At 33.4% G+C, this 27,143-nt stretch overlaps 1 protein-coding gene across 1 annotated transcript in view; it reads right to left on the reverse strand.

Moving 5' to 3' along the window:
• The window catches only part of LOC128188634 (sterile alpha motif domain-containing protein 9-like), a 53,209-nt gene that overhangs the window by 1,151 nt on the left and 24,915 nt on the right, over window positions 1-27,143 (reverse strand). Inside the window, exons 2-5 of the mRNA XM_052859800.1 lie at window positions 15,493-15,809; window positions 13,851-14,079; window positions 6,822-6,895; window positions 762-5,668 (exon numbers count right to left, since the gene is read on the reverse strand). Of these exons, the coding sequence (XP_052715760.1) occupies window positions 762-5,668; window positions 6,822-6,895; window positions 13,851-14,079; window positions 15,493-15,781 (5,499 nt within the window). The 5' untranslated portion in view covers window positions 15,782-15,809. The remainder of the gene's footprint in view (window positions 1-761; window positions 5,669-6,821; window positions 6,896-13,850; window positions 14,080-15,492; window positions 15,810-27,143) is intronic.

The raw sequence follows: 27,143 nt of genomic DNA on the forward strand, positions 1-27,143 counted from the left end.
GAGGGGTTACATGTATTTGACATATTTCATTTTAAAATGAACCGAAATTGGTAAACTATTTATAAATTATCGAGTAAGTGAGGATGTGTTCCGTTTGGAGAGCCCCTGTAACCTCGTATACCATGATGACCGTAGTCGAACGGATATCTTGTAGCTTTCAGCACGTGTCAATTACTGTCAATCAAAGTCCACGTGGTACAAATAAACGATATAAGATTATTCTGGTTTGTACGACCCTTACATTTCCAGAAGCTCATAATTACGTTAATTAAGTATGTGAACGGGATTTTATGTATTTCAACTATTACAACCAACGTTATTTCTTCTGTAACGATACAATAGGTAAATCTGAAGTTATTCACACATATGATTTCAGCTGTACGGTCTCTTTAACATTATAATCTTCAAAAAAATATTAAGGGATTCACATTGCTGCATTTTAAGTATTTTCGTAAGTCAAAATAGTACATGTAATAGTATTTAAAAAGCAATTGCAAGCATTTTCAATATCGTTTGTCGCCGTTCATTCAAAATCCAATCAAAGTTCTATAAAAATCCTATAAAAATTAATAAAAAAAGGTGTACATAAAAATTACTCAAATTATATACAAATTTGTTTCTGTAATTTTTTTTTGCTATTTGACGCCTGTAAGAATAGATTATAGTGCGTAGGCGTAATTTTTGAACGGCTTTGTACATACTAGCTAGTATGCTCGATCATTAAAAAATTACAGTAATTGGAGCCAGTACTCTGAAATTACCTGTTTTTGTGTATATTTTTTTTTATTTTTGAAACTTTCAATTTCTTTCAATTCGGCATTAATTTTCCTCAGAGATTGCAAATACGCTTCGTGGGTAGCTACATCTTGCCAATCTGTCTTTTTCTGCTTTCCTGAATTTCCTTGTTTCAATACAGGTCCTTCTAGCTGTATGTTACTACATAACATCACAGGCCGTTTGTAAGATTGCTCCTCACCCTCGGATGGAGTCAAGTCTATTTGGATATATGCTTTTGGTCCACTCCAACTAAATCCAAGATAAAATACGACGCTTTTTTGCCACAAACTTTTTGGGCTTGGGTATGAATTCATAACTTTGATACTAGATGTATTTCCTGCCTTACTGACAAATGGGTACATGATTTCCCATCCATCACTAAGAAGTGTTCCTCTTAATTGTTGCAGTTTGTCTTTTACAGGCTTTGATCGCCACATAGCTTCTCCGTCTAAATTAGGCTGTTTACATTTAAGATCTTTATAATAGACTATCTCTTTCGAGTTGTTTCCTTTACCCAGAAAATAGTATGTTGTCACTCTCCGACGAAAAGAATGAGCTTCATCCTTTTGTTTACTGTGTATTTTGTAAAATGCTTGTTTCCATCTTTTGATAGCTTCTTCGACAGTCTCTACAGGACATAACTTAAACTTTCTCTTACTTTCGGTTGGCCAGTGGATCATTACAAAGTACATGAACGCCTCTAGTTGTGGTCGTTCATCCTCTCTGAGACGAAGAGTCATTTCATAACCAATCTTACTCCACTCAACTAAATTTCTGAAGTCTTCTTCTGGAAAAGTTTTATTTGTCATTTGTTTAACAAGCGTGACTGTTATAAGTGTTACATAATCATAAGCATTCGAAAACCTGGAGTCGATATTTTTCATCAGTTTTGATGACATTTCGTCTAATCTATTTTCTCCGTCTGGGGACGATCTCAGGTCTAATATACTTGAACAAGATCTACCACCTATGCGCTTGATTCTTCTTCTAATAAAGGACGCTGTTGCTTCAGGTGACAGATTATCAGGTATTTCGCTAGTTTGCTCCCCTAGATAGTTATCTAAGTTTTCTCTCAGCTGTACAAGTTCTTGACGCGGATTGTAACCTGCGTTCTGAGTAAAAATTTCTCCCTCTCTTTCATTTTTGAGCTGCGCAAGTTTGTCCTCTATAACTTGCATCGTCTTCTCTGATCGAGAATAAAGATTTTTCAAAAAGCTTCGGCTTTCCTCTGAAAAATGCTGGAAAATGGCAGGGTTATCCAGGTTTACTAGGTATGCATGCAATTCCGTTTTATCTTCGTCTGGAAACCAAAGATTCAGCAAATCAAGAAGTTGCACAATAAGACGTACTTCTCCAAAATAACCTGCATCATTTTCCCGTCCAAAATTGCTGTTTTCACTTACTGTCTGTTCTTTAGTAAAATTGGCCATTCCTTTCATGGCTAGTTCGATAAAGTCTTTCATTTCAGAGTCAGTTGGGGGTGTATCATTTGCTATACAATTTTTATATCTTTCTGTCAGTCTCTTTTTATATATCTGTCCATACGTATCCCAAAGATACGAGTTTTCGGGTTTGCTTTTCACTGCCTCTTTGGCGTAATGTTCTGCCTTTCCCCAGTTTGCAACATGTATGTAAAAACGAGCTATCTGTTGTGCAAGCATGGGATCTTTTGTTTTATTATATCCAGTTTCAAGAACTTCGGCAGCTATGTCTTTCCCCTCTTTTTCTGCAATTTCCAATATCATAGGAGAAAACATTTCTTTCTTTTGATCTGCAGTAAATTCTCGTTTTTTCAAAACGTCTTGTATAATTCTTTTTAACATTCTAGTTGATGCGTTTTCTACGATGAACATTGGGCAACACAAACATTCAATCATCACTTTACCTATTGAAACATTTTCCTTTCCAACAATGTAGTCTAAAATAGCTTTTGCAAACAGTTTACTAATAATGGAAAGTGCTTGACCACCAGTCAAAACTCTAGCGTTTCTATTCAATAGTACCTCTGTTGATTGACGTAAAGTGTGTTCCCAATTCCTTCGAAGGTTTGATGCCCTCTTTCGCATCCCAGTCACACTGCCCATCGAAATTATGACATTGTCTTTTCTTTCGGCCATCAGTGGATCAAATGCACTCAGTGGTACAGATTGAAAGTCAATATCATAAGAATTAATCAGAGACAAATATTTAATGAGTTTTATCTCTTGATCAACGTCAATGCTATCAACAAATTCTTTAACTGTACGTTCAATGTACTTTGCGTCAAAATTTTCTTTCAAAATGTTAAACGATATGAGGAGTTTTGGATTCACCCCTTCGTTGTTCTTAAACCTTTCATTCAATGACTGGTATTTTCTTTTTAGCCAATCCAATTCTCTTTGGGACAATTCATGCTTTAGTTGAACTGTGTTACTGTCGGCAAACAAAGGAAGGTTTGCTCGCCTCACACAAAGAAATAAAAGGCAATAAATTGTTCCCGAATCATTTTTGCCACTTGTTCTTGCTTTGTATTCAAGCCGAGAACATAAGTCCTGTATCTTTTCTTCGTCACCATTATCAATTAAAATGACCGGAGGCTTCGGATTGTCCAGATCTTCAAAGCATCTTAGTCTCTCTATCTGATTACAAGTTTGATCTGTAATTTTTCTTACTATTGCACATCTGTTGTTTTTTCTAAAACGCCACAGCGTATGATGGGCTGTAGTGGTTCCACCGGCCCCTGGTTGGTGGAATAGTTTAAAACAAGGAACACGAGTGTCATCAACTCTTTGTTTGGGTTTCAGTAACTTTTCAATGCTTTCTTGGATTCTTTCTTGTTGTGATCGCAGCAACACATGATCATCTTCAAAGTGTAGGTTCCACCAAGTCACTTCTCCTCCTCGATAAAACGTTTCTTCTACTAGCTGCCGGTGCTTTTCAAGTTTATCATCATCCTTACAAATGTCATGATTTTCGCATTCATTTACACTGAGAATTTCTAGATCACACAATTCATTCCTAATTTTGTCTTTTAAGTAACAAAATGCACCTGCCGATGTTGGTAGTTGACATTTTGATGCCATGGACAAAGATGTGCTGACTTCTTTTACAATGTTATTTAAATGCCTCCAAGGTAATCCAATAATGCATCTCTCTTTCAAAGTTTTCTTGTCAACACTGTCTCTTCGCAGTAGCTCATCGCGCCAGTTTTCTATCAGTTTTTCGTTCTCTGACATTGCAATCCATTGATTTTGAAATTTAAGGATTACTTCTTCTGCTACTTCAAGCATGATGTCATAGTTTTTTGAAAAAATGAGAAATATAACAAGAGCTCTTTCATTTGGAATTTCTTGTTGAAGAAATCGTGTAACTTCCTTAAAGCCTTCACTTCTTTTCTTTTTCCATTCCAGCCTATTTAATGGTGGTTTCTGCAGAGGTTCATACCCATTACAAAATATCCATGGTTTCAATTGACTTGTTCTCAACTCTTCAAGAACATTGTTTAGCTTGTCAGAACTGTTAGCATTTTCTTCACTGCTTCTGTCAAAATTGTCAGTAGTATACACTTTTACTACTCTTTCTAGATCTGCATCAACAAAGTTGTACAAACATTTTTTATCCAAGCTTGAATGAAAATCAAATATCGCAGATGGTTCTATATTAAGCAAGAATGCAAAATTTTCAGAAACAAAATCTTCACTCATTGCACTATCTAATGGACTGAGAAAGAGAATGGGATATATATCATTTGTAAGTTTGTCATTTCCGGCAGTATAGAAATTGAGAAATTGTTCTCGCAAATTTTCATACTCGTTTGACGATAATGAGCTTATTTCTGTGTATTTTCTGTTGTTTGCAATTTTAATTTTTGCTGCCATGTAAGCTTTCAAGTCATCATCGACCAAAACCTTTGGAACATTTTTTTCAAATTTGTAAATCCTTGGAACACTTTCATTTTTCTCATTTTTCAACTTCAAGTAGAAAGTGTCATGAGTTGTCAAGCTGAAATTTGGTACAATATCAACTTCAACTACAAACAGTTGTTTATCACGTTCGTTGGTAAGCTCTTTGTGGTGTACTTTGACAAACTGAGGTGGTCTTAAACATTGTAGCACAATGCTTAGCTGGTCCTTGTAAAAGGATGCTTTAATTTCTTCATAAAACAGATCAAGAAATCTTGACTGGTTTATTTGCAATCCAACCACTTTTCCCTCTAGATGACCATCTGCATCACAAATTTCTGATATTCCAAAGTGTATTGTTCCATTTGTGCGATCCGAAAAACATGCACCAGCAAATTTAACTGTCTCCTCTGCAATCCATTTCATTAGTATTGTTTGGTTTTGCTCAATTCTATGTCGAAAACAATGTAATGGTTCTATCAAATCTGATATGAACAAATTGCTTGTTCTGAAAACCGCATGTTTTCTGTAAGCATCGACTGCTTTTGCTGAAGTATCAAAAGTCCGAAATATTTCCTTAAACTTTGTCTCGGGGTCATATTCATCTCCTTCATTCTGACCTACAGATAAATCTCTTTTCATTACTTTAGTGTCTTCGATACCCTGACAAGAAGCTTCTGCAATTTGAAGAAACGGGCCTGCTGATGACTCTTCTTCTAAGATGGATTTTTTAATATTGAAAAGTCTTTTTTTGTCTCCATATGGCATATCTTTAAACAACCTATCAAGGTCATCCATATCACAATCTGCAAATACTTTTCCATCAATTTTTTCTCGATCAAAGACCTCCAAAAACCTACTTTCTATTTCATCTTTTTCAAAATAAGGTGCCAAAACATATTTCATATCAGGCGTCTTCAAATCTTTAAATTGCTTTGGAGGAATATGTTTCTCACTGGTCTCCAGTTTATCTTTTGTAGAGATAAATTCATCTTTTGCATGGATTGATTCTGTTGATTTAAGAAATCTCTTTATAATCATATATTTGATTAAAATAAAATGTTTGTAACCACTTACGAACGTTTAATGATGTTATTGTAAATTATAATATTTTTAATGCGAATATTCATTTTCTAAATAAGATGATAGATTATGAAAATAATGTCAGTTTTCATTAGCAGAAGACGATTCTATCAGTAGCTTTATTAATGAAAGAAAAAGTGAGCAAAAATGCATGTCTATTCCTTTGTCTTTAACAACTACTAATTTTCAACTCAAGAAGGCCAAAATTTCTAGAAAAAATAATTGGAATATTTACACATTGTGTCCGAAACACCTACTGTTTCACTAAATTCAATGCAGTGATTTATTAAGAAGTTAAGTTACAAACTATTCATTACTATTCAATATCTGGCCAACATAGAATGTTTAAAAAAGGCCAAAAGAAATGATGGAATAGGAAGTTCCTGGTATATCTAAACATTATGTTTTTAAATATCAATAGGGTTTCACGAAATTCCGAGCAGCTGTGTATGAGAAGTTACGCTCACGAAAGGTTCATTACTACATATGCTATCTATTCAACACATTGCTGAAATTCAAACTCAAAAGGTTCAAAATTATAATGGAATCAAACTTTCCTGAAATACCGGTATTCACATCTACATCCTATATACCTCAAAATTTATATTGATTCCATACAAGGTTTAGAAGAAGCTGTTTATTACTAAATGTATATTCAATATATTGCCGAAATATTCTAGTTAAAAAGGGCCAAAATTCCCAGAAAAATAATGGAATCAATATTTGATGGCAAAATGTACATCTGCAGTATACTTTATATCCTGAATACGTACAAAGTTTCACTAAAATCATTAATGCAGCCGTTTAAGTGGGTTTGCATTTACAAAAGGACTTACTGACTGACTTTATGACTGATAGATTGGCAAAAACCAAAAACATTAACCCCCTTGCAACTTCGTTGCTTGGATTGTGAATGTGTATGTAATCATAGCTAAAAATCGTGAAAGTGTGACTAGTGCTACTAGTTACTATTTAAGGTTGGGTTCAAATGACAGTATGACGAAATAACAGACTTATTTATCTGGATAACAACAATACACATGATTTGAATAATTAGTTTCCATTTTCAGAAAAACAAACCAGTGTCTGTACAGCTTTCTTCTTCCTCTTCAGATGTTTCTAATTCTGTTTTGTCAATGTTGCAGTACTTCCAGCTTGAAGCTTTTAAGAATCTTAATCAAAGTATCATATATCATGACAGATTAACTTACTTATTATCATAATTTTAACAACACAATAAAATGCTTTTTGGTGATTCATGTAGGTATGAAGGTACAAAGCAATACTGAAAAATAAATAACCCACACTAAAGGAAATCGAGGTCAGGCTCAGTACCCTTCTGTATAGGTTTGGACCAGTATTTAACCAGCTTAAGACTCTAACCCAGTTTCACCTTCTTTAAATAACTTGATAGTGAGGATCAAGCTCTATATCTGACTCTTTTTTTATATACATATACACTGTATATGCAAACATGCAAATTTGAATGGGTTATTACCAGTATCAGGCTTGGGGCGAATGACATGTTAAATTGATGAATAACATTACCATTACTTCCTGAATATGGGCATAAAATTATCATAACCATTATTTAATTTATTGAAGTAATGCATTACATTACCATTACATGAGTAAAGTAAACATTACCATTACCATGATAGGAAGAGAAAGAGAGAGGGAGAGAAATTATTTTCAAATGGGATATAATACTAGAAGTAGTTTTTAAGTTTTAAGAGAGCATGGTTGGACAGTGCATTCTATTTGTGCATTCATTTTTGCTTTTAAGGGCGTATGACTGTTTTCTATTCTAATGGAGCGCAGCCAAGAGAAAGGTGGTGATTGGGGCGTTTAGCACCTCTTAAAACAATGGTTTTCATACTTAGATTATTCTGGGGTCTCTGTGTACAGTTGTTGACACATTCTTCACCGTAAAGAATTCATTGAACGCACAACTAATTGGAGTACATTTTTCAAATGATACGAAATTCTAAATAACAACACTCTTAAAAATGTTATGAAATTGTTTTGTTATAGCTAGTTATATTGACAATTTAAGAATGGATTTTTAATTTTTTTTAATCGTACAACCAAAATATTTTTATCTCAAGAATTTGTCTTCTTTAAAACAACTGTTAATCAAATACAATTTCAGTTATTCATTTCATCAAAATTTTACAAATGACTGTGCACAGAAAAGCATAGTAATGCCATGTAATGCCAGCATTACACTAGATTTTGGGAAGTAATGCATTACATTACTATAACTTGTAATGCTAAATTTGTGGCATTACACATTACAAACTTAACTTTGAAGACATGTAATCCATTGCAATGTATTATCATAATATTTAGCATTACCCCAAGCCTGACCAGTATTTTCATGTACCTGGATATTTGACCTGCTCAGAAGACTTTAATCAGTTTTATTTTTTTTTACCTCTTCCAGCATCAAATATTGATGGCTTGGATTATTAATCTTCATCTAAACCTAGCTATCAAGAAAATAAGTATTGCAAGATGCAAGTGCTCTATCTAATAAGTTTGGTAACGTTAGGACCATTAAGAAGTTAGATGAGGGTACCACTCTAAATATTTAACTTGATGTTGATACAAAGTGTAAAGCATAAGCTCTCCGCCTATTGTCTTTTTTCCCTTAAAGCTATACACGCTATAATTTGCACAGGATGAATGACCATCTTTAAGTCCTCCTTAAAGATAGCTTAAAGATGTTTAAAGGTAGCTTAAAGACGATCTTTAAGCCACCTTTAAGCTACCTTTAAGCTATAAGTATTGCTTAAAGGTGGCTTAAAGAAAGCGTAAAGATGGCTTAAAGGCAGCTTAAAGACTATCTTTAAGCCACCTTTAAGGACAACTTATAGGTCCTTAATGTCCAAACTTCTTTAAGCCACCTTTAAGCCACCTTTAAGCTACCTTTAAGCCACCTTTAAGCCATTAAAAAAAATTTAATTCAATATTGTGCTTAATTTCCAACAAAATGTATTAACTTTATGAAAGAAAAGGTATTAAAACGGTTTTTGTTCTAGAAAGAAAAATGAAAAAAAAAAACACACAAAAAAACCGGCCACGGCGAGAATTGAACCCGGAACCCTTAGTTTACTAGCATCACCACACATCCTCTGCGCCACGGCAACTTACATATATATGATCGTTTTTATATCCTATATATCAGTGGATATTGAATCACTGTATTGAATGTGTTTACTTGAAAAGATTTTGACAAACCATTCAGTTTGTAACAATCAATTATATCTAATTTATAAATTACATGCATGCATGTATTTAGAATGAAATACGGAACTTGGTCTTCAGTAAACAAAAATATATTATACCTAAATGGAAACCGTTAGGTTCACTATAGTAGGCTTTCTTAGTTAATAAATTTAAACCGAGTAGATATACGTTCATCTAATTTATAGCTATAAAAATGTAAGAAAGAAAATGAAATCATTTTTTTTATTAAATTATTAAATGCATTGATACTATTAGGGTATTTGTTCAATTTCCCGCAATTTCCCGGTTTTCATGATCGCGGCGCCGTTCCAATATGTTTAAATATTTACATGTAATTGTATGTACATGTACATGATTTTTAAACCATCAATTCTATAACAAACAAAATTACCAATTACCGGTGATGTATTTACTGCATGTGGCAATTGCAAATGACTTGTACATACAATTGTATGATGTGCCAGGCCGGGTATATTTGACATATTTACCCTTATACATATACTTAAATAATCAACCCCTATTTATGATCACCGGTACATTAATTAATTAGCCTCAAGATTTTACTCTTACTTAATTTGTAGACGTAACATCTTTGAAACCCAGAGCTAGGAAATAATACTTTGAAAATGAATTACAAATGTAAATTAACTTTTATTCACTAGACTTATCATATACTCGTACATACTAAGATTCAACGCCTTTAGAAACCCTGACGTGCACCTGGGCACACGACACACCTGTTGTGTATATCTTGTATATTCTGTGTTAGTTCCAGGGGTTTTCTTAAGTTGGACAAACAATAGACTTTAATTAGATATACACAAACATGCACCTGGGCACACGACACAACTGCTGTGTATATCTTGTATATTCTGTGTTAGTTCCAGGGGTTTTCTTAAGTTGGACAAACAATAGACTCTAATTAGATATACACAAACGAACAAAACTATGTCTAGACAAACAAAGCCGTAATATCCTGCCCGATATAACAAAGGCAGTTGAGAGTCTTTTCATCTTTAACATCTATCTAGCAGATCTAGAGTTAGAAATAATGAAAATTGAAAAAAAAATACAAACCTTAAACCGATTAACAAATTAAATCATGCATTTTTGGTTCATTATCTTTATTTTGTTTAATAACCGAATGAACTGAGAGAGAGAGAGAGAGAGAGAGAGAGAAATTTTTTCACCGATTAATTTATAATAGGAAACAAACATACTTTAATTAGTTTTATGCACATATTAAGATACAGAGACTGCGCTCATACCTACAATAATTTTGAAACCCCCAAAAAATTATAAAGAATTTTATAACGGCAATCTGTGTCCATCAGAGCGGTGCTGATGATAGCGATCTGTGTTTAATGGAGCAACGATTAAAACCGCCTGGAACACCCCCCCCCCTTCCTTGGAAATTATATTATCACTCGGATGACCCCCTCCCATCTCTATAAAAGAGCTTTTGCATTTAATATATGTTTTTATTGTTCAGCTTGATCAATATTGACTTAAAGGCCACTTAAAGACAGTGTAAAGGCAGTGTAAAGAGAGCGTAAATGCCACTTAAAGATGCTTAAAGGTGGCTTAAAGGTGGCTTAAAGGTAGCTTAAAGAAGTTTGGACATTAAGGACCTATAAGCACTTGCTTAAAGGTGACTTAAAGGCGGCTTAAAGGTTGTATAGCCTTTAAGCTCCTTTAAGTCACCTTTAAGCCACCTTTAAGGACTTGCTTAAAGATGGTTTTTCGCCCTGTGTTGCGTCAATTTTGAATGACAGTGAAAACGCATGTGTTTGTCTACTTATAAAAGTTATCCTTAATCTGTAAATTACAAGGGTGAATTCCATCTCGTTACAAAGATATAGATTTTTAATTGTTTATTTTCCTGCCAGGAAAATATACCTTTTCATGAATATTGATGAAGGAAGAGCAAACCGACCTCATTGCGCATGTCCGCGGAGAACTAGGTGGTCGTTATTGTTTGCCTAATTAAATATCCAACTTGATTTTTAATATGCTTAACAGTTGTTAATTTGAAATACATACATGTATAATGAGTAAAATACGCTTGCCATTCACGATACCCTTACTTCTGCATTAACACTTATAGGATCTATAAATAGCACATAGGGGAAAAACACAGGTCTACGTCATTTTTTTAAAGGAAGTATTCATATCTACTCACAGGCTTGTATTTTTTCCTTTTGTTTGTACTCGTATATCGGACAAATTTATGCTTTACTGAAAATATCCTTTCCTTTGTGAAACTATCACAATTATGAAGATGTTGACCCTTCACCAGTTTTGGTATGATAGGCTAAATTTAGCTGTCGATATCACGTGATAGATTGATATTCACGAGGAGGCATTACTTTCCTGGCAGGAAAATAAATATTTTTTATTGTTTAATATTTGATATATTTGTTACGTGATCGAATTGGGCATTATAATTAACAGAATAAAGGTAACTTTTATTAGTAATCAAACACATACATTTTCCCCTTTATTCAAAATTGACGCAAATTATAGCGTGTATAGCTTTAAGCCTAGGGAATTATTATGAGCATGGTAACTTCAGCATTATTTATTTTACATGTTTATTTTTCCTTCACTTAATTATATATCATCTATATACGATACTTGATTTCCTGTCCAATAAAACTGATAAAATATCAAAAATTTGCATTGTCAGTTTATAAAACTCTATGATTTTATAAAGTTACATGTATATCATGGCATAACTAGGATACTAGTACTTTGTTTTTATAAAAATTACTTAATTTCTACATTACTTTAGCTCTTATAAGCATATTTTAATAGTTCTATTCATAACATCAAAACACAAAATTTCACACAAAGTATTTTAAAACAAGAGAAAAGCTGTCAATGTGACAGCAAACTGGGTTTTCTTTTGTGTAAACAGTATCCATAATCCATTTGTCAACCCTGAATTGATGAACACTACCTATCCAGAGGTAAGGGGTACTCTATATGCAATATTTTGCCAAATATAATGAAGTTCAAAAGCTGGTATTTTTCCATAATTTATAAGAAATCAAAATCCTAGCAATATGCACACCTCTAATATATGTACAATTTATCTGCATAAGAAAAAATTCCTATCATAAAAACTGTAGGAGGAGTTATCTGTAAAATAAGGGTTACTTTTTGGCAACCATCCACCCGACTGCCCACCTAGCTGCTATTTTTAATATTTCAGTAACCGAAATATCTTCCTATTTTGGACAAGAACTGTCCTAATGGGACTAAAACCCCCGCATGGCTAATTTCAAATGGGACAAATAATTGAATTTAATAGAGGTTTGGAACACATACAAATAAAAAAAATTCTAGAATTGTAAAAAAGAAAATTAGCTAACAAAGGAAAATTAAAATCAAAATTGTCTGAATTTCACTGAAAAAACATATGTATAACAGTAATACATTTATCTGATATATTTTTTTTATTCAATTGTTTTAAAGAAAAACCAACAAAATGACAATAACCCCTCCCTTTGCAGTAAATGGAAATACCGGTAGCCAAGCAATGCTCTTCTGTTGATAATCTTTGAATATCTTTCTAATAAGAGGCTTGACATATGCAATTAGTTGTTTCAAATTTTCCTCACTTTCTCCTATGGTACAATGGAACTCCATATCAGAAAACTGATCCAATAGGACTATGATTTTCTTTATTTAATAAACTCACAAAACATCACCATAATTACCATACTATGTAAAAATATATAAAAAAAAATTAATATTACAAACAATTTTAAAATTGCCAAAACACTACAATCATATCAGAAATTTTGAATTTCATTTAAATTAATGTCCTATAGGGTCACTTCATCAATTTACTTGACAAATAAATTTAAACAACTTCTAAAAAAGTAAACTTCTTTATTAATAATGATATTATTCATTTCCTTAAAATGATTGAAACTCTTCGTTTATATGAAACAGTTTTAAAATAGCCCCAAAACAACTGCCCATTTTTACCGATAATCAATTTTCCCTAAACACATGCTCCATCTAATCCATGGCTCAGATAATGGCCCCCTTGGGACAAATGAATTCAGCCACACTTGTCTTTGATGATCTTATTGGCTTCTTAAAATTTATCATTGACAAACAAACATTTTTTATTGTCAGTTGATAGAATTCTTATAAAAAAATAAATTTAGTTAAAACATAAAGACAAAAAACCTCCATCTGGTTGTATTTATATAAATATATTTTAAAGTGTTTTAATACTATTCATTAATTAATAAAATCTGTTAGGATTACCTCCCTTACTTTTCAACATCAGTGTACAACATATAGAAAGCATTATATCTTGTCTGATCTTAAAATGAATTGCAGGTGCACATTTTCAGATGGTGACCAACATATGTACAAATTTTCAGACTGTTCCATATGTAGTAGTAAAAAATTCTATAGGGGGCACAAAGTTGCGTCTACAGACAGGACAGACAGACAGACAGACAGACAGACAGGATGAAACCTATATACCCCCCATTACTTTATTTGCAGGACTATAAAAATGTAGAAGGAGTTATCTGTACAATAAGGGTACCTTATATGCAATATTTTGCCAAAAAATGACTGAATTCAACAGCTGAAATTTTTTTCATAAATTATCAGAAATCAAAATCCTAGCATCTTATTCCTCTGATATATGTACAATTGATCTGCAAAAGAACAACTTCCTATCATAAAAAATGTAGAAGTTATCAGTACAATAAGGGTTACCTTTTGGAAACCACACGCCCGACCGCCCACCCACCATTTTTACCATTTCAAAAACCAATTTTCTCCTTTGGAAAGCCCGGATAACTATATAAATGAAAAGGATACACTTTTTTACTCTTCTTTTTTACTTTTTTTCTCTTTGCTTTTGGGAACAACTTTTGGATGCATTCAATCAAGCTGGGCTGAATTTCTTGTTCACTAAGTTTTTTCTTAGTCTTCCAGTATTCAAGTGTGATTTCCCTCAACATATCTTCTTCTGGTACAGATTTATCCTCAACAAATCTGTATCTTTTTCTTACAACATTGCATAGAAACTGGATCCTCTCTTCTTTTTCTGTAATGAATATATTTTTTAAATCATAGTTTATCAAATGTTCAGCTCATTATATGGTGGATATCACTCATGTAATGAATTTTTGAGATTACACTGTATATTCATACCCAATGTGATGTCATAATTTAACATTACATAGGTTTAAGCAGTTGATTGACGATTGAAAAAGTAAAAAAATAATTCAATTGAAAAGTAAAGAGTTGTACATGTGAAGCACTTAATGCTGTTTTGTTTGTTTTCATGAAAAATAATTAATATATGTTCAAAAATGAAATGTCGTTTGTTTATCTCAAGTGACTCCTTTCAAGTTGTTGATGTCTTGTAGCAAATGTGTTGTGCAGGTCATAATCATAACTTTTACAGAAAAGATTGAGGTGTAACAAAATAGGTGGTAAACAATGCATGTGACAAAAAGAATCTCTCATGATTTGCGATGGTAGATGATCTTTATCCAGCGAGTTGTGTGTTTTCTATCCCCAAACCTTGGCAATGGGATAGAAAACACACTAGTTGGATAAAAATAATATGCTGAGTACCATCGCAAAACAGATATTTATTATTTTGCTAAAGGTATATGTGGCATATTTGGAGAAAAATTTTTGACATAGGTTTGAGTAAAAATATACATCATGCCTCTTATAATTAGACATTTCACAAACTCCAGGCCCATTAATAAACATGCTCTGGCTTAAGTTAATTGTGTCTAAACTTTGCTACAGGTCTGATGAATATTAATGTAATCCACCATTTATAACGCCGCTGCGTACGAGTACGGGAAAACCTAGCATTGAAAACAAGAACAGTTAATTTTCTTGAAACCAAAATGCGTCCTAATTCGAGAATGTGCTATATTTCCCGAGTAAGAATTATGGAGCTCATCTGACATGTCAGCCGTGCGCCTTTTAAGGGTTTAGATAGTTCGCATCTAGAATATTCATGGGGGCATAAATTAAGATGCAACATAACATTAACACTTTTAGGTCATAAGTCTCTAAGTTTCAGTAAGAACAATTGCAAACATTTCATACAATAATAGCAATAACTATGAGTATAATTAAATATACATTTAAATATCAAATATGTGTGTACCTTTTACCTGATTTCAACTAAGCCGGAAAACATGAACATTAACATTTAACTTGGTTCTTTAATCGATAAGATTGTATATATAATATGATGTTTAAGTCTTTCAAAATGTATAATCCATTATAGATTTTGCTTACAATGCATTGTTTAAAATTCAAATTCAATTTAATCAACTTAAGAGCATAAATTAAGATGCAACATAACATTAACACTTTTAGGTAATAAGTCTCTAAGTTTCAGTAAGAACAATTGCAAACATTTCATACAATAATGGCAATAACTATGAGTATAATTAAATATACATTCAAATATCAAATATGTGTGTACCTTTTCTCAGCTCTTCCTCAACATCTGTCTGTTTCAGTTTTTCTGCCAAATCAGGGCGAGAAGACTCAACTTCTTTTAAGAAAGGTTCAAAAGAGTTTCCACTTGTAATCAATATATTTATCAAGCAACTTGCTTTGTCTCTGTCTGTTTTTTCCGCATGAACTCTCTGCAAGTCATCATGTTCAATCACACTTTCAGTAAATAAGTTATCTGTGATTTCATCCACAAGCAGCCCATCTACCAGATTGGTGAAATTCAACTGAATCTTTAGCCTTTGCTCAGAATTCATTTCTCAAGAATACTCCAATAACAAGCAACTGAAAGAAAATAAAATTTCTGTGCAACAATAGACAACAAAAGCTATAGACTGTCTTAAATAAAGTATCAAAATACAAACAAAAAGTCTGTGAGCCAATTCTCACCAGTGATACTTCCGCTCTGATTTAAATAAACAGCAAAGTAGACAAATAACATGAAGTTGACCTTCAATTGATGCAAAAGTGAATTCAACTTCATAGCATGCCTAAACAAAGAGTGTGTTCAAATTTCAGACATTTGTAATTAAAAGTTGCTGAGAAATATTTGAAAAAAATTTGTTAGAAAATTTAAGCTAAAAATAAACAAGTCATCATTTAATTGGTACAAAAATGAATACACTATATAACATGCCTTAATTAATAAAAAGTGTGTTAAAATTTGAAGCTTTTGTGATGAATAGTTGCCGAGAAAAATGCAACAGAATTTTTTGTTACGAACAGATCGACAGTCACACAAGTGTAAAAAAGTAATACCTTTGGGGTGGGGTGGGGGTATAAATATCTACACATATTAGCTGACAATTATTTTTTGCCAAAAAATAACTAAGTTTAACAGCTGATATATTTTCTCAAAAATTAAATAAAAATAAAAATTTGAAGTAAAATGCACATCTTTGAGATATGTACAATTGATCTGCAAAACAACAACTTCCTACCCTGAAAACTGAAGGGGTAGTTATCCGTATAATAGGAGTACCCTTTTGATAGCTGCCTGCCATTTTCACCAAACCAATAACCAGATTTTTCCTTTGGAAAACCCAGTAAAAAATGATAAGATATTTTAGAAACCAACCCCAATTTGGATTTGGTTACCGTTACTTTAAGGTGGAATAACACATCATCACAAAATGGCTGATCCCTGATCAAAACGACATTTTGTTTAATTAAACAGATTTTATCAACGTCAATATGTAACTTGCACCATAGCCGAGTGGATAAAGTAACGGGCTTGGAGTTCGAATCCCGCAGGGGCTTTTATTGTTACTTACTGATTTGAATTTTTAAGAAATTCATTTTTTATCCCTAAACTGCAATTTTTTTTTACTTATTTGACTATGTACAACTTATTTATCATTATATCTTTCATAATCACATAATTTACTGTTAATTTGAGTGACTTTTTCCAGGTGTATTATTCCACTTTAATATCAAAAATTACTAAGAACATTGCAACCATATGGTTCAGATCTTGTCTCTAAATAAATTGTGCGCTGTTCGCTAAAGTGGCAAAATATCATTTTTAGAAGGACCTAAAAAATTGGGAAGAATGACCAGGGTAGAGTCTGTACATTATACTGACCATGCCAGAACCCATAAAATGAGGCATTATACGGCAAACATCACAAATCTACTGTAACAAATGACACTGACGATCAATAAAAAAATTAATGCACAAACTTAATGGGGCATGGTCACGATTTTGGTCAAAAATTATTTTTTCGATTTAAGTGTTTACAATTCTTTAGTAAGGCATTTTAAAAAGGCAACCAAAATTTAAGTGTCATTTGATGAGTTACAAGCGAGTTACAGAGCTTACAATTCTTCACTATGTTAACAAAACTTTTGTTTATATTTTGAATGTTGAAGTGAAAATTCTAGTTTTAAACACAAAATGAATGTGTTAATCGTTAGGAACTGTTAATTCATGCTTAAAATGAAAAAGAGGATAGACAAATCAGTTTAAAAAAGATTTTTACTGGTATATTGAACCTATGTAAACAAAAACAGGGCACGAGCCCTGTTTACATGACGAAGAATTGCGAGCCCTGTATCTTGCCTAAAACTCAACAATTGGCACCCAAATTTCATTTGATCATTAGAAATGCATTCATAAAGCACTGTAAATAATAACAAGAGGCCCATGGGCCACATCGCTCACCTGAGGAACAATAGGTATGATAAAGTCAGCTTAATGGAGTCATAATACAAACAATCTGGACAATGTACAATAATACATGTAGATCCTGTATAAATAAAATCCATTTTTCCCCCTTGGAACTCGGATAGCCCTGATTGCTGCCAATATTTACAAGAGCAGACTTTAATTACCGCTCCTGCACATGTATAAGGACTCAACCTTACGCAGGCAGGGATGTCCGCACACCTACGCAGCTCAACAGGTACCAACGTTAACGCAAGCAGGGATAACCCAAGCAGGAATGACCGCACACTTGCGCCAATAGCTCAACATAACGCAAGCAGGGAGTGCCGCACACTTGCGCTAGAAAGGCCAGAACACCAGCAGAGATGACCATTTACTAGTGCTCCGCCACAACCACCACAAGCAAGTATGACCGCACACTTGTATTAATGCTATACAGGGCAGGGAAGAGCGCACACTCTGTATCAAAGGTTAGAAAACACGAAGATTAGATAGAGCAGGGGTGTCCACACACTCAATCTATCCGTACCTGTTCAAGTTTAACCCCAAACAGTCACACATTGTAATGCAAGAGACACTGTCCCTATATATGTGCCGGCCTAAAATAATTCATAGTATCTAAAAATTGGAAATCAAAAATAAACAAACTAATCCGGCCTAACCCAAAACTACTTATGCAGAACAACTTATATACATTGAATATTTATTATTGTATAAAAAAAAATCATCACAATAATTGGTTAACAGTGGATGCATTAATTAAAATAATCAAGAATCAATAAATCAAGGGTAATAACTCAATACAGAAATACAAAAAGATTTTAATGAAGAAATAGCTGCCTGCCTCAATTTTATAGTCATATCACATGTTGAGTATTGCAGTTTTCAAAAAGATCCTTTTCAATTGTTTATATATGGGATATTTAGCTGCATCAAACTCTGAACCTTCTTGTGAGGCTGAAGAATTGTCCTGGAGCCAAAGTCTTAACAATTATAAAGTATCATCTTGCTGATCCGTTTCTAAGAAGAAGATTTTTAAAGATTTGCTCTATATATTCCTATGTAAAACTTTAACACCCCCCCCCCCAATGTGGCCTCACCCTACCCCCAGGGATCATGATTTTCACAACTTTGAATCTACACTACCTGAGGATACTTCCACACAAGTTTCAGCTTTCCTGGCTTATTAGTTTCTGAGAAGAAGATTTTTAAATATTTACTCTATAAATTCCTATGTAAAACTTCAACCCCCCATTGTGGCCCCACCCTACCCCCAGGGATCATGATTTTCACAACTTTGAATTTACACTGCCTGAGGATGCTTCCACAAAAGTTTCAGCTTTCCTGGCTGAACAGTTTCTGAGAAGAAGATTTTTAAAGATTTACTCTATATATTTCTATGTAAAATTTTAACACCCCCCCCCCCCACAATGTGGCCTCACCCTACCCCCAGGGATCATGATTCACAACTTTGAATCTACATTACCTGAGGATGCTTCCACACAAGTTTCAGCTTTCCTGGCTGATTAGTTTTTGAGAAGATGATTTTTAAAGATTTACTCTATATTTTCCTATGTAAAACTTCGACCCCCCCCCCGTTGTGGCCCCACCCTACCCCCAAGGGTCATGATTTTCACAATTTTGAATCTATACTACCTGAGGATGCTTCCATACAAGTTTCAGCTTTCCTGGCTGTTTAGTTTCTGAGAAGAAGATTTTTAAAGATTTACTCTATATATTCCTATGTAAAACTTCGACCCCCCATTGTGGCCCCGCCCTACCCCCGGGGGTCATGATTTTCACAACTTTGAATCTACACTACCTGAGGATGCTTCCACACAAGTTTCAGCTTTCCTGGCTGTTTAGTTTCTGAGAAGAAGATTTTTAAAGATTTACTCTATACCTATGTAAAACTTTGACCCCCCATTGTGGCCCCACCCTACCCCCGGGGTTCATAATTTTCACAACACCTGAGGATGCTTCCACACAAGTTTCAGCTTTCCTGGCTGTTTAGTTTCTGAGAAGAAGATTTTTAAAGATTTACTCTATATTTTCCTATGTAAAACTTCGACCCCCATTGTGGCCCCACCCTACCCCCGGGGTTCATGATTTTCACAACTTTGAATCTACACTACCTGAGGATGCTTCCACACAAGTTTCAGCTTTCCTGGCTGAATAGTTTCCGAGAAGAAGATTTTTAAAGATTTACTCTATATATTTCTATGTAAAACTTCGACCCCCCATTGTGGGCCCACCCTACCCCCGGGGGTCATGAATTTCACAACTTTGAATCTACACTACCTGAGGATGCTTCCACACAAGTTTCAGCTTTCCTGGCTTTCTGGTTCTTGAGAAGAAGATTTTTGAAAATTTCTCGAAATTTTTCATTAATTTCTAATTATCTCCCCTTGAAAACGGGTGTGGCCCTTAATTTTCACAACTTTGAATCCCCTTTGCCTAAGGATGATTTGTGCCAAGTTTGGTTGAAATTGGCCTAGTAGTTCTTGAGAAGATGTTGAAAATGTGAAAAGTTTACGGACAGACAGACAGACGGACGGACAGACGGACGACAGACAAAATGTGATCAGAATAGCTCACTCGAGCTTTCAGCTCAGGTGAGCTAAAAACAGAAAAATAATATTATATGACCAAAATTGTGACCATACCCCTTTAAAGTTGATTGTAACGGTTCAACAGCTGGTATTTTTGCTTAATTAATCAGAATCCAAAATCCCATCAAATCTTAAAAACTGTAGGATGTGTTATCCGTACTATAGGGGTACCCTATTGGTACCCCTATCCGTTAAAATATATAGATACAAGACAACTTAATGAAAGTATTTACTTGTGGCTTTTATAAATAAATGTAGCCCTGCTTCGGTTATTCTGTTATTTCAACAATTAGACAGGCACAACTCAATAACCACTGTGTAGATACCAGCCAATAGCATCTAGTGACATTACTGGCCCCTCATCTCCTTCCTCTCTCTCTCCCCATTTCTCCCCTCCTCTCTCTCTCTCTAAATGACCAATAATCAGTAGCTTCAAAATATTCTCAAAACATGGGTTAAACAACTAAAACTAGAGGTACTGTGAGCAAGCTCACAATTGATACCCCCCGCTAAGATAAAAATCATAATGCGTGTATTTTTCCAATTATAGAAAATATTGGATGAATCAATTTCACCGTCCATTTTCTATAAATAACAACTGCTCTATTTTTTTTTAAAATGTTGGTCATAAGCAATCTTTGTGTGAATTAAAAACTTCCAATGTTTCTCCATAACAAAGATATGGACCGGACACAAATTTTGCACTTTTTCTGCCAGTGACCTTGACCTTGCCCAAATGACCTTGGGTCAAGGTCAAGACACACTCTATGGTCCTAAGCAATCTTTGTGTGAATTAAGAACTTCCAATAACTCTCCATAAGAAAGATAATGACCGGACACGAATTTTGCACTATTTTTCGCAACGACCTTGACCAAATGACCTTAGATCAAGGTCATGACACACACTTTAGTCATAAGCAATCTTTGTGTGAATTTAAAACTTCCAATGTTTCTCCATAACAAAAATATGGACCGGACACATATTTTGCACTTTTTCTGCCAGTGACCTTGACCTTGCACAAATGACCTTGGGTCAAGGTCATGACACACCCTTAGGTCATAAGCAATCTTTGTGTGAATTAAGAACTTCCAATGTTTCTCCATAAGAAAGATATGGACCGGACACGATTGCACAGACAGACAGACGGACGGACAGACGGACGGGCAGACGGACAAGGTGATTCCTATATACCCCCCCAAACTTTGTTTGCAGGGGGTATAAAAATATCTTTAGGAATTCTTCAAACAAACAATTTTATGGAAGTTTGAAAATCATCAAACCTATATATCTGCACATTTTATCAGTAAACCTAGTTAAATTTGACAGGATGCATATGTTAATTCTTGCTAATTTATCTATAAATATACTTTTAAATCAAATCTAGGTTTTAAATCTTGCAAACCTATTACTGTATTTTCCCCATTTCGTTAATTAAGTATATTGATATAATGATTTATATTAATAAAGTATCAACAGGAAAATATAAAGACTAAAATCTCCAGGAAGCAACATCTCTAAAAGAACCAGAACCAAGGTACGACTTCTCTTAGAAAACCTACAGTATCGATCAAACCCAACCTAACAGAAAGAAAACCCCAACTAAACCCTGGGCTTACTTTTTGGGCTTATTCCGGGTTTACTAGAATGGACCCAGAGTAAACCCAAAGTAAACCTACAGCGGACACAAAATAAACCCCGATCAGAAGAATTGCTTTCATATGACGCAATATACAGTACAACTTGGTTATAGCAAAGTCCTAGGGACCAATGGCTTTACTTTGTTATATCCATAATTTGTTATATCTGTTTAATGAATTCATAATAATATCTATTATAGCGAATTCACTACATACATGTTTTTTTTCACCAGACTACAATTTTAACTTTAGTGGCTTAGAATGAAAATCAATTTTTTTGATGCCTTTAAAAATAGGATTGTGAATTGAAGAATTTATGTGAAAATACATTCATTAAAACTATTATGTTTAATGGTGGTGCAAACTTTTTAAACTGTAAAGAAATTCGCTATAAAAGTGTCAAAGGACTATATGATATGGGCCTAAAATGGCCCCCTAAAATGAACATCATCATTTTACTGTAATTCTGTGTTTTACTTGTACAGATATATAGTGATGTTTTTAAATTAAGTTCATTTTGATTCCAGTGCCCACAATTAAGAAATATGATATCATAAAGACAATCTTTTCCCGCCATTTTTGCATTTTTACTAGCATAAAACAGCTTGTTTTCAAGCAGTTTTTCTTTCAGAGAACAATAGAGCGCATGCTTGAACAAACAAAATATTTTAATCAGAGATGTTATTAGCCAAGACAAATAACTGACAAAAAAAATTTCCTTGTTCAAGCATGGCATTGCACTCTATATTTCCCATTTGTAAAAAGATAAGAAAAATGTCAATTTTTGACTGATTTTGATTGAATTATACAAATAGCTTCACTTCTAACGTCATATACAGTAACTGCAAGTAAGTGCAAATAAATCAAATAAATAGGTGAAAAATATACCGTATTCTTTTAATATCAACTCTTCTAAAAAATAACATAACCTTTTATTGTTCCCGAAACATTTTAAAAAATGGCGAATTATAAGGGCCAAGTTCAACTCATATCATATATATATTGTTCTTTCACTATTATTCACCTCTTCAGGAATCAAAATTGGTTCGATATATCCCGAAATTCATTATATCCGAATTTGTTAAAATCGTAAGATTTTGCAAAGATTTATGAAGAATTTTCTATGGACTCAAAATTACTCCAAAAAAAACTTCGCTATATCTGAGATTTCCCTATATCTGAGTTTGTACTAAAGAAGTTTTATTACATAGTTGTCCCATGTCATCAATTCAAACTTTAGGTACTGGATAATGCAAACAGTGACTGATCTTGCTCTAATTAAACATGAAAAAACAATTTTCAACATTATTTAACATGCACAAATTTCTTTAGGGGATGTCACAGTACTGTTGTGAGTGTTATATTAGCTCAAGTTATTCATAATCATTTACATGTAGGTTACATAAACAGAGTCTGAGCCGGTGAACAAATCACTTACATTCCAATCTGCAATACAATATTGTACATGTATTTATATCATGTGATATTGTATACAGTAACATATAATATGATATCTTATCAAGATCTGATATTGTATGATATTGTATCATTTAATATAATTCAATATATTATCATATGATACAATTTTATACATTTATTACATGATGGTGAGGGAGATATGAAGATTTATTCCCCCATAAAAAAATCATATTTCCCGAGGGCAACTTTCTATGAAAGTTTTCTAATATATAAAGGATTTAAAAAGATTTTGTAATAGAATTAATCATTTAATATAATCGTATGTTCATCATCAGGATTTATCTTCATCATAGAAATAAAATTCAAGGGAGTGGGCTATGATGAAAAATATGACAATGACAAGAAAATATGAAGTTTTATCGCCCTGGCACGTGATTGTCTAGAACCATTCAGATGTTGCGTTATACAGAATAATCATATTGAGGTATAATAAAATATAATATATCATCCTTTCAAATAATTAAAACAATATTTTATCATAACATGCAAAAATTTTAATACAGTTTCATATTATATCATATATTTATTTTACAGTTGAATATATGGTATAATATTGTATCATATAATACAATAGTATATCATATCATACAATACTATAACAAAGAAATCATGTTATATCATTTAACAAGTAACAACAAACACATCTATCAAGTAAGTTTGAGTGAGTTAGGAGGTTTTTTTTAGCATTCCTGATAATGGAGATCAGGCTCTGTATCTGAAGCTATCTCTGCAGTTCATTTATAAAGATAATCAACCATGAAAGTTTGAAATAGTACTATTATCTATTTAACATGTGACCTGTTCCAAAAAACTAAACTTCCTCCATCATCAGAAACCTAACATACATGCCTGTGAATTGCATCAAAATTACAAGATGCATCACCTATTCAAAGTTGACAAAGATTGAACCAATAATAACCATGATAACTAAGAATTGTCAATCACAGGGCACCAGCTCTAAAAGCTTTAACCAGCTTAAAAAAACCTTAACCTCATCCAGCATCCAAAACCTATGGCTAAAAATAGATTCAGCATTCAAACCTGCAAGTGCATAAGTATTATAAGACGAACCATTGATGCAAGTTGGTGAAGTTAGGACCAGTAATTAAGATCTTCCGTTTCCAACGGAAGACCTTATTGTTCTCGTTCGGTTTCTTTTTCCCTATTTAAGGTCTTCCGTTTTCCAACGAAAGACCTTATTGTTTTCGTTCAGTTTCTTTTTCCCTATTATTATTTTTTTTCTTACAAAATTTGTGCAGGCGATTTCTCAGAAATGGCTCTGCAGATTTTCGTGAAACTTTCAGATCTAATAGATAATAATCCGAACTTAATATACATTTTTTTATTTTGATGATGTCATTTCCGTTCTTGAGAAAATGACGTTTTAACGATTTTCAGAGGGTTGGCTTGTCCAGGGATCTCCTCCTAAACGGTAAAAGATATTGAGTTCAAACTTTAAGGGATTGTAGACAAGAGATTGTAGATGTGCTATTTGGCGTTCATATTTGTCATGCTCAAAAGGCGTTTAAGCTCGCCTGGTCCCGAAAATTGAGACTAAAAAACGTGGTAATTTTTAATGGTTTTCTTAGTTTATCTCTTTTCTGAAAAATATTTTGTTAACACATGTAATGTAAAAAAAGTTTATATTTACCAACCTTTCATTTGATATCAAGAAAAAGGGGCTGGCCCCTTAAATTAAGGGACCAAAGGGCTCTAAATCTATCATCTATAGCCCTTTACTGAGGGATATTTTGTGAACGGTTATAGAAGCAAATATGTTTATCTTACAGTTATGTATCCAAACAATGTAATGATTTTATCGTGTGTTACGTAATAAGGGGTTTTTAGGGGCCAAAAGTCCAGAATTTTGATCACCCATATCTCAGAAAGGAAAAATATTTTGAAATAAAGTATAGAAGAAAAGATGCTCAGAATGATGTATTAAATCATATGCAATTTTCAAAATTTCGTTAAACGGCCCTTATAAGGAGTTTAGGGATCGGCCCCTAAAATGTTCTTTCCCATATATCTCAAGAATGGTGACGAATTTTTAAACAGTTGTTGAACGAAATGGGTTGGGATTTAAATGACCTTTTATTTGATATCAAGAAAAAGGGGCTGGCCCCTCAAATTAGTGGACCAAAAAGCTCTAAAGTCATTCATCTATAGCTCTTTACTGAGGGATATTTTGTGAAAGGCTATAGAAGCAAATATGTTTATCTTACAATTATGTATCCAAGCAATATAATGATTTTATCATGTGTTATGTAATGAGGGTTTTTTAGGGGTCAAAAATCCAAAACTATGACCACCTATATCTCAAAAAGAAAAATATTTTGAAATGCAGTATAGAAGAAAAGATGCTAAAAATGATGTACTTAACAACATGCAATCTTCAAAATTTGGTTCAGCGGCTCCAAAAAGGAGATAAGGGACGGCCCCTAAAACTTTTTTTCTAAACTACCTCAATAACAGTGACGAATTTCTAAACACTTGTTGAACAAAGCTCATACACCTGTAACAAAATAGTATCTGGCCCCTAGAATGTAGACCCTGTTTTTCTATTCTGAATCATGTTTAGCTGTTAAATAGCAAAATCAAGATAGAACATATATCTCAAATTCTAAAATCAGACGGAAGACCTCCTCGTTGCTCGCAACGAGATCGTGTCTAGTTAAGGTCTTCCGTTTCCAACGGAAGACCTTATTGTTTTCGTTAGGTTTCTTTTTCCCTATTCTTCTTATTATTAGGGTCTTCCGTTTCCAATGGAAGACCCTCTTGTTATTCTACGGTTTCTTTTTATTATTATTCTATATTTTTCCTCTGACATTTTTCGAGAGCTATAACTCAAAAACTATTTGGTCGATTTTCACCAAATTTACAGGACTGATAGAACATAAAACGTGCTTGTGATTATAAAATTTTAACCTGATGACGTCACTTCCGGTTTGAGATTTTGAAGATTTTGTGAATTTGCAAGGACCATTTTGTCCACGTAACTCCTCCGAAACTAAAGGGTATAGAAACGTGAAACTTTCAGGAATATGTAGATGGATGTCTGTATATGATCCTCTGTATTTGACATTGTGAAAAATGCGCACGGCGCCAAAGCTCGCCCGAGGTCAAAAATTGGCACCAAAATTTTTGGCAAAATTTTAACACGTTTTGCAAAATATCTTTTAACCTGTAGATAATTTGTTAAAACATGTAATGCAAAAGTTGTTAAGATTTACACGAGCTTTTGTTTTGTTTAATTAAAAAGGGGCTGGCCCCTTTAATTAGGGGCCAGGAGGGCTCTAAAGTCTTTTAATGTTAACTCTTTACTGAGCAATAATTTGTCATTAATTATAGAAGCAAAAATGTTCATTGTACAGCAGTTTATCTACACAATACCTTATTTTAAAAATTTGTTACGTAATAAGGGGTTTCAAGGGGCCAGAAGACCCAAACTTTGATCATATATATCTTGAAAAAGGAAGAATATTTTGAAAAGCAGTGTTGAACAAAAGTTGCTTAAAATAATGTTCTTTAGAACATTGTACCTTACAATTTATGGTTTATGGCCCCAGTAAGGAGTTTAAGGGTCGGCCCCTAAAACACTGTTGTTCAGATATCTCCAAATCGGTCAACAATTTCTGAAAACTTATTGAACAAAATATGTTTATATTTATAAGATCTTTTATTCAATATTAAGAAAAAGGGAATGGCCCCTCAAATTAGGGG

This window comes from Crassostrea angulata, chromosome 6 (genome assembly GCF_025612915.1).
Source record: "Crassostrea angulata isolate pt1a10 chromosome 6, ASM2561291v2, whole genome shotgun sequence".
NCBI classification, from domain to species: domain Eukaryota; kingdom Metazoa; phylum Mollusca; class Bivalvia; order Ostreida; family Ostreidae; genus Magallana; species Magallana angulata.